This window comes from Cariama cristata, unplaced genomic scaffold (genome assembly GCF_000690535.1).
Source record: "Cariama cristata isolate BGI_N322 unplaced genomic scaffold, ASM69053v1 scaffold1922, whole genome shotgun sequence".
Classification (NCBI taxonomy): domain Eukaryota; kingdom Metazoa; phylum Chordata; class Aves; order Cariamiformes; family Cariamidae; genus Cariama; species Cariama cristata.
Window position 1 is genome coordinate 56,328 of NW_009603041.1, and position 9,456 is coordinate 65,783.

Genomic DNA, 9,456 nt, shown 5'->3' on the forward strand with positions numbered 1-9,456 from the left:
TAACATTTTTCAAAACTGTGGGCAAGTACCCTTGCAGAGCTTTGAGCCACCTTAAACATAAAAGTTAACTTAAAAAATATAACTATACTTAGGTGTCAACTTAGCTATTGCATAGCTTAGAAGTGTGATACACACCTCAAATGTCTGCTGTTATAACATGATAAAAGACTCTTCCTTCTGATGTGGATGGTGACCAGCGTCGAGAAACCATTTCCCATTTCCTGCCTTCACTGCATTCATGAGCTGTAAGCGCAGGCTGGAAACCAACTTCGTTACGGACAGATCAGTGATAACAACACAGATGAACTCGTGTATGTACTTAGCACCTCCAGTTTCAGCTGTCTGCAGACAGCTGCGTTTGGAATAAGTCGTCTTTTAATGCCAGACTTCTGACTTTCTCTGGAATTGCTTTGAAAGACGAGAGACCTTGTTTTCTTTTGTCCATGGAGTTCCCGTTTTTTCATGGAAAAATAACAAGAAGAACCTGTGAAGAACTGCTGAGCAAGAAAGGAAAGAATGGTAGCTATTTAATACGAGAGAGTGAAAGCATGGAAGGAGTCTTGTGTCTCTGTGTTTTGTAAGTACTCTAATACTAAATTTTTTGTGACTTTTCAGACAGATCCAAAGACAAGCGTCCATCTTCTCTAACATTAATAGTTCTTCCCTAATATTGACAGACTCCAAGTGGGGGTGTATATGTATTCACGTAATGCTGGTTGCCTTAGGCTTCCTTTATAGTGAGTGGTGAGAGGATGGCATTTGCAAAAGACATTTTATACAACAGAGGATAGATGAACTGTAATCTGTTGATGCTGATCTCTCTCTGCAGATAGTAAGGGGAACCCATAAAAAATAGCTTAGCCTGCCAAAACATGGCGAGAACCTTACTTAAAGTTACTGCCTCTGTAATGATCAGTAAATAGCATTTTAGCACTGTTGAAACACTGAAAAGTCTCCCAGTAGGTTACAAAACAATTCCTTCCTTGTAAGCTTTCTATCTGATAAAAGGTCAGCCTTGTGCTTCAAAGGAATTTTATCTGATGTAAGAATATAAGCTGAGACAGAAAGTTATAATGTCCTGTTCGAATTCATGTGACAAGTCCATGAACAAGACGGGCATAGAAAATTGCTACTTCTAGTCCTTAACTTTAATTGCTACAATTACAATTTTATTATTTTATTTTCCCATAGGGAATAGCACTTTTATTTCCCTTTCAAGAAGCCTGTTCTACACTTTTCATATATAATTGATCTGTTCCTAATGCATTCAAAATTTATAAATTAGACTGAGTCTTTCTTTGTTTGACCCTATGAGGTTCCACACTCCTTGAGGATGTGTTTAAGTGTGACATGAAAAAATTTTAACACCACATCTAATTAATTAAAAAATATCAGAAAATGTTTTTTGTCGATAATCAAAAACACGTTTCTTTGCAAACAAATCAAAGGAGAAGAGAGAAAAAGGGAGTGGGAAATGGATTACAATGGAAATGGTTGGTGGGTAAAAGAAAGAAGGTCTGTGAAATGATAGAGTAAGAAGAGAAATAGCAAATGGGAGACAAACAGAGCCCTCAGGGAGGGAGCTGCAGGAATCTGTTCTCCGTATGGTATGGAAAGAGATAACATAGGGGTGCAGGGAGCGTGGGAAGGACCGGGCATGCATAGCCTCTCAGAAGGGACAAGTGTGGATCCTGGCACAGAGGAAGAATGACAATATTGGTCCCTGGCATGGGAAGATGGCTGTTGAGACCTCATGCAGTAGAAGTAGACGAGAAAGTAAAAGGCTAGTTAGGTGTGTGCGATGGGGTTGAATTACTGATGTAACTGATGAGGGAACGTCTACAGAGTGCATCGTGGGCAGATGCAAGCTGCCATAAAGCTTAAGCTTGGTGCCACACTAACACAGTTGCTTTCCCTTTCTTCTTTTTTTTTTTTTTTTTTTTAGGGCAAAGCAGATCTACCTTGTGATAGCTTGCAGACGTGCTTTTGTCTGTTGACAGCATTCTGGGCAGGCATATAAAAAAGCATGCGACTTCCAGCAAGCCTCTGTGGGTTTTTAGTGTTAAGAACTGTTAAAAATTTCAGTGGTTAGTGTATTTGACTTTAACTCATGCATTAACAAATGTAATCGTTAAAATGTAGGTGTGGCAGCAATGGTATAACAGATACTGGCTTGCCGAGTTGAAAGCCAGGGTTGTCTTGAGATAGCAAATGGGATGGTAAATAGTGTATTGGCTCAGAATTGCCTCAGAGACTGGACTGTCTGTCAGTGGTTGACTAGGCAGCGGAAAGCTATCCTAAAACTGGAGGCAATCAACACTGAAACTCTCAGTGCTGTTTCAAGACAACTTTTGGATTAGAACTGCATCTTAAAACATTGCTTAGCACCTAACATGGCTGATGATGCACAAAATGATGCACACATCTCAGACTAGCCGATCCATGGGCAGATATACTGATCCGCTTGCTACAGAAAACAACCAACGTTTTTTTTGTCCTCTACTGATTGGGGTATGGGGGGGAAGGCATTCCCATGGAGGATCTGGGAGTTAGAATGGTGGGACCAGTTCAAAAGCATCTCTTCTCTAATGGGGCATGGTGCACAGCTCTGCCGATACGTCTTCCTCCACAGCACACGGCCGCTTTCATCCAAAGCTGTCCCGGGTCTCTGACAGTGTCTCAGTCCTCCAGACCTACTGCTCTTGCTTCCCTTCTTCTTAGGGTTCAACATGTTATTCTCCCTAAAAAAGTTCCTCTCACCCTGCTTTTCTGCCACGAGATCTCCTCTGTGCCCAGACCAGGCACTTTATTAATTCGTACCATATGCAGCTGTTGGTAAGCATTTAGTAGTTAATGTGGAAACAGAAGTTTCCATTTTAATCATAGTTTCATAATTATTTAGTAAAAATTACATTAGCCAAATAATATCCAGGCAGTAACCTTTCAAAATTTAGATGATCGGTAAAGAACAAGTTTCAAAAATGATTGTTTTCTGGTATTTTTTTTTTCTGAATTCTGTGTCTATGTTTAAAGAATGAACATCCAGATTTATAAAATACTCTTAAGCTGGTAACATGTGGATTTCCACAGGCATCTCAAGGAGGAAAAAACCAAAAGACGCGTCCTTCTCATGCAACTCTTTGAATTAAAGTAAATCTTTTCTAACTGAAAGTCTTATCCTGATCTCAGTCCATAGCACCTTTTTTTGCAGAACAAAGTAATTTATTTCCAGAGTAAGTATTCATTTATGCGCAAGTCCCCTGAGCTAGGTTTTCACCGTTTCTCCCTCTCGCGACAGCTAAATTCATGTAGCTACAGCTGAAGTCCTTCTGATGAACATGCCTACCAGTTAAAAGAATTTTTTTTTTCAGATACTGTTCCCCCCTCCCCCCCTGCTTATTTGTGGTCTATATTTCTTTGCAACTTTACTGCCTTTTTTAGATCGTGGTCCTGATCTCCAGTTCACCTTCTGAATAGCTGCCATTGTGATATTTGGTAAAGCTTTTCTTTCTGTTGACAAAATATATCCAAAGACATCAGTAGCCTTAGTGTTCAAATACCTGCATATTATTAAAAACAATAATAACTAAAACCCTGGGAAATGCAAAGGAAGAATAATTTTCTTAGAAGTAGGACCTGCGCAGTCATTTTCTAGGTGCTGGTGACTGGAGGCCATTTTCTGCTAATATATCACCATTCAACATTTTCTGCTAATATCTCTCAATTCAACAGCCTTCTTGTGATACAACTGCAAAAGGAAGTTCAGGGAGGTATCACACGTGAGGAGGATAAGAAAACAGATGACAGGATGGGATGTCTGTGGAATCAAATTTCTCTTAAATAAAAGTCCTATGTCAGGTTTAGTTCATAAGTTATTTGAAACCCCTGATTAGAGTAATCTTATATTTTAAGATATGAAACGTTCTCTCATTTTGCAAACTCCAGACTGCCTTCTGTTTTGCTTTTCTATCTCTTTCTCATTCAATTTTACTGCACAACTTCTCGTGTCTTTAATACTAGCTGCTGTTTGCAGACATTTCCAGTCTCGCAATTTGTTAAAAATGTGGTGTCTTTTCCTCCCACCACAGTGTCTACTTTTGGCAGTGGGAGGTCAGAGTTAGCCCGCTGTTAAGTCTTGATATCACACATGCTCTTGAGTCTACATCCAGTATCATATACATCTCTAGCTATACTCTGGTCAAATCAAACATATTCTAGGTTGAAGTAGCCTGGTACGTGGTCACATCTGGAATACATGAAGGTGCAGACAGCTCAAGGAGTCATTGTGTGGGGCAGCATGGAAGGAATAACTGTAGGAATTTGCGGTGCCACAATTACTTGAGGGCTCCCACCAGGAAAGCAGATTACAGGAAAAACATTCTGCAACTTCACACTCCTCTGTATGCCATGGCAACCTCCTCACCTGCTCTCTTCCTCAGAGAAATGCCAGCAGATCTCATGCGAAAGGTGAACTGCAAGTTTTCTACTGAATCATTCTTTACCACTACTTAGATTAAGCTGTTTTTCTTTCTCTCCCTCTCCCCTCGCATCCTTCCCAACTTCTATCAATATGATACAAGACACTCACAAAGACAATCTTTCAGAGCATCACTCTATCCCATTGTTCTTGTTTCCATACAGCATTGCAGTCTTGTGTCATATCCCAGGTGAATCTCTCATCCTTGTTCTCAGCTGTAGATCAGTCTTGTTCTCAGAAAGGTGACTGCTTCTCTTGTGGATGTGGTAACTAGTTGGAAGTCAACCCATTTTCCCCTAGGGTATGACTTCAGGGAAAGAAGGGCATCTCACTTTCATCTTTTTGGCTATTTAGGTCTTCCTTATAGCTCCGTTTTTGAAGGAGGGGTACCTATTAGCACTGCCTTTCCATCGTGAAAAGGTTATCTGATGATTAGTCCAACCCAGTGCAAAGTCTGAAAATTGACCAGGCCACGGTTTCCCTTCTCACTGCTGATGGAGATAGCGTAGTTCTCAAGGACACCTGTGCCAGCCCTTCGCTTGCAGTTTATTCCCATGTTGACGTTTGCACAAAATGGTTTCTAGTGCCGTGAAGCAATTCTGCTGGTGGTCAGCAAGGACTTAGGCACCCTATGGAAGCCAGGACTCTTCTCTTACATGGCACCTGCAGTGGAATTCCAGGGTCTATTTTGTGGTTTACTGCCTCAGAACAAGTAATACAAACTCTCAGTGACATCCAGCTCTTTCTGGATGTATAAACTTGAAGTGTTTACACTGTTTTGACTTACTAGATCTATTTTATTAGAGCTGTAGTAGTACAAAATTCAGCATAGGAAATACACCTGAGAAGGTGGAGGAAAGTTCAGGCAGTTAGCTGACGTGGAGGTGAGCTAGCTGGACACGCTTATCAAGATCTATGCTAAGCAAGGTGCAGCGACTGCAGATGGAACGGAGCAGTCTTAGCTACATTTACTGTACGTGGCCTAACTCTGCAGGGCAAAAAAGAGTGCCATAAATTTGGTCCAAAATCAGACAGATCTGTATAGCGATGTACAGGGGGTTAGATCTGAATTAGCAAGGCATGATAAAGTAATATTCAGGTTTCTGAGGCTTAAGAAAACAACGTGCATGACTAATTTTGGCTAACAGACAACGAAATGTATGACTTGGAGAATCTCAAGTATTTTGACAGCTCCAATATATGAATCAAATGGAAAAGTGAACACACATATATATATATATAGTTTATGCTATTTAGCATCAGATCTGTTTATTTGTTTTTAGTGTCTCATTGTATTGCAGTTTACTTTAAGATATAAGCAAGCAAACGAAAACAAAAGCTGGCTGTCGAGATCAGCTGTAGCAGTCTAAGCAAGTTGCAGTGGCCTGGCAGTTGATGAAAAGCATAATGTATCCAACAATGTTTTTCACAGCTTTCAAGAACTCATCTACACTTACCGTATCTTCAGGGAACACCAAGGATATTTTAGAATTCAGGTAAGTAACTGTCATTTCATCTGTGAAGATTGCACTAATGATCATTGTCTTGATTTAAAAAAAAATATACATGAACACATTACCTTAGAAAAGATTTCCAAGTTTGTTTTCTTTTCTACTCATTTCTTGACTTTTTAATGTTATTACATTTGAGCTCAGAAATAGCTATTATGTTTGTAGAATTCCCTTATAACCTAAGTGGATCTGTTATTTGTTGACCAGCTGCTTTCTGATTTCACCGTTTCTTTCTGACACCATTGAAGAAAAATCTGTCACTTTTGTTACTTGCTTCTATTCCTTATTAGCTTTTTCTATTTGAAAGCTCTGCCACTGCATCCAGCACCTTGTAGGGATTTGGAATATTGCAATGATCTTTTTGATTTAAAGAGTCCTATCTATAATTCTGTGTGATTCTGAGGCATCCGAAGTGATGACCCTGGATAATGCTGTTTATTGCCTGAATAAGCGTAAGAGCAGACTGCATCAATCAAATTCCTAGGCAAGGTGAGAGGACACTTAAAAAGCTGGCTCACTCCTCTGCTTGTAGTAGGACAGCCAGCAGGATTGCCAACAATTAAGTAGCATTTAAGTGGCATGAGGAACTTACTCCATAAAGGACACACCAAGCTCTCATATGCTGGTAATTTCTTGCTTGTTAGTGGTTTGGACTGAGTACGAAAGACACAATGTCCCATGAAGAATGGTTTGTTGACAACAAATAATCTATTTTAGACTATAGCCACTCTACTGGGGTTTCCTGTCATGCCTATCAGCAGATAATAACTCAAACACTTCTAGTTCTTTCAAACCCAATTCTTCTTGCAAGGTTTTGCCAAGAATGTGAAAGAAGAGTTGTGTTCTTCAAATTTTTAGGTCAGATTGTTTTGGCTTACTAAAATAATAGACTGAAATAATATATTGATGGTGGAAGGGAGATTGATCGGGGTTTTTTTAAGGGCCAGATTCAGCCATGAACTTTCTAGGGTGCGGCAGGTTGACCCTGACCAGCAGCTAAGCACCCACACAGCTGCTCGCTCCCTCCTCCCCTTAGCGGGACAGAGCGGGAGGAAGAGAACATGAAGGGCAAAAGTGAAGAAACTTCTGGATCAAGGTAAAAGACAGTTTAGTAAGTGAAGCAAGGTTGCAGCAAAACAAAGAAGGAGTTTAGTCACTACTTTCCATCAGGAGGCAGATGTTTAGTCACCTCCTGGAAAGCAGGGCCTCAGCACACGTAATGGTTACTTTAGAAGAAAAATGCCATAACCAGGAATGTCCCTATTTTCCCTGAGCTTTTATTGCTGAGCACAGTGTCATATGGGATGGGATATGCCTTTGGTCAATTCAGGTCCGCTGTCCTGCTGTGTCCCCTCCCAGCCTTTTGCGCATCCCAGCCTACTCGCTGGGGGAGCAGGGTGTGAAAAAGAGACAACTTCAAGGCTGTGCGAGCACTGTTCAGCAACAGCCAAAACACGGATGCGTTATCAACATTGTTTTAGTCACGATTTCAAAACACAGCACCATACAGGCTGCTACGAAGAACGTTAACTCCATCCCAGCCAGACCCAGTACAAAAAGGCAGTGGCACCCAGTCCATACAAGGCTGAAGGGAAGTTAAAGGATGCAGAAAAACAAAGAAAATAAAGATACATTTCTTTGTTAGATAGCAAATGAAGCGAAATCAAAGCCCCGTTCACTTTTAATGACTAGTAGTAGGTCCCTCACTGTGATTAGAGCTGATTAATGTGCTTGCTGTCTGTCACCGTCCTGAAGTCACCAGCGTTGGGAAGTCTCTGTACAGATCACTTGCAGGGCTGAGCTGTGGAAGCAGTTCAGTCCAGCTGTATGAACCCAGATGTTAAAAAGTAGTTTGTGAGAACGCTGTTCCCCCACTTAGGAGTGCCATCCTCCGTGTTTGGCCTCAGGAGTCTCCAATGGAAGTCATAAAGCTGGACGAATAATGAACTCCCTGCCTAAAAGTGAAAGCTGGTGCTGGGGACTTTCATATGGATCCTCAGACACGTCCACTGCCTCTGCACATGTCCTTTGCTTGACAATGCTGCTGTTTTGTAAAACGTTTGGCTTCTGCTTGTCACATAGTTGTTTAAATACAACATTTTAAGTGAGAACTAAACATGTCACCCCTAAACTTGTGCTCTAAGACCAAAGATGAACTCTGTAATGCTGTCACTCTTTGACGCTCTGCTGTAGTGGATTGCTGCAGCAGACATCTGAGCCAGTATTTTAAATCAATGTTCTTTTTTCAAAAAAAAAAAAGATGGTGAGGGAGGTTACACTTAGTGCCGTAACCACACCACCAAACAGGTGTCCCTAGTGTTTTAAGGATAGTAAAATATTCTGTCATCAAATCTATTTACAGAACAGCACCTTGGTAAACAAGAAACAACGTATTGTTCTTTTCATTTAGGGGACTCCATGTGAAGGGTAGCTGCAAACAAACGTTATTTTCCTCTCCTTTCAGACTTCTGAAGGTGTTCCAGAGAGGATCTTCAGAACATTAAAGGACCTAATATACGCTTATGAAAAGCCAAATCAAGGACTAATAACAAACCTCCGCTACCCAGTAAAGAAACCAAAGGCCTCACAAAGGAGCCAGAAGTTCAAGTCAGGAAAGGATGACGTTTATGACGGTGAGAAATTTAGCTCTGCCTTTGTGGTGTTTTTTTTAAGGTGACTGCATTGTCAGGTTTGTGGTGAATAGTTGCTACCTGTCCTCTGAGACCAGCTCGCGTGGACCGAAGTTCAACATCCTTCCTTCTCTCTTACGTTCATGGGAAAACAGTTGTCCCCAGCTTACAGGCTACATACCCTCATCCACTACAAATTAACAAGTTAAAATTGCAAGAGATACAGAAGGCAAAGCGTGATGTTGCCCACAGCCCACTCCTTCATGGATGTTGATGCTTCTAGGCTAGGGAAGGCTGGGGACCAGTTTTACCGGATGGGGCTCTGCCAAGCTGCCAGGCCCCTCCACTTCACTGGCAGTTGAGGCTGTCCTTTACCTTCACTGTCCAGGTGAAAGCTATTTTTATACCAAAATGTAACTCAGTTATTTTTGAGATGCTAGGGGGGAAGGAAAAAAAAAAAAAAAAAAGAAGCTAGCCAACTTGTGGTTTGTACTAAAACATGACTAATTTTTTTAAGTTAGTATGTTGAAAATAAGAAGCATACAACCTTGTGCTCAGCATCACAGTTTTGGAGCCAGAGAGTTCAGCCTCTGGTTGATCTTCTGCTAATTTACGCTCACGAGTCCCAGGTATAAGATAAGGATACAATGTTTCCACCTAACAGAAATATTATGCAAATGGATCAATAAAGATGGAGGTTTTCACAAAGAGGTGGACAATGTTTTATAGTCCCATGTCACCTTTACTTCCTTGGTTTGGGGAGGATGAATAGAGATGTTATTGGTAACTCGCCAGCATCCCTCACACTTTTGAAAGTCATTCTTCGTATTTCTGCTGC

At 41.0% G+C, this 9,456-nt stretch overlaps 1 protein-coding gene across 1 annotated transcript in view; it reads left to right on the plus strand.

Annotated features, from left to right (window-relative positions):
- The first annotated feature begins 443 nt into the window (after positions 1-443).
- The window catches only part of SH2D1B (SH2 domain containing 1B), a 10,719-nt gene continuing 1,706 nt past the window's right edge, over positions 444-9,456 (plus strand). The window contains exons 1-3 of the mRNA XM_009694999.1: positions 444-577; positions 5,910-5,973; positions 8,453-8,621. Coding sequence (XP_009693301.1) covers positions 444-577; positions 5,910-5,973; positions 8,453-8,621 — 367 coding nt within the window. The remainder of the gene's footprint in view (positions 578-5,909; positions 5,974-8,452; positions 8,622-9,456) is intronic.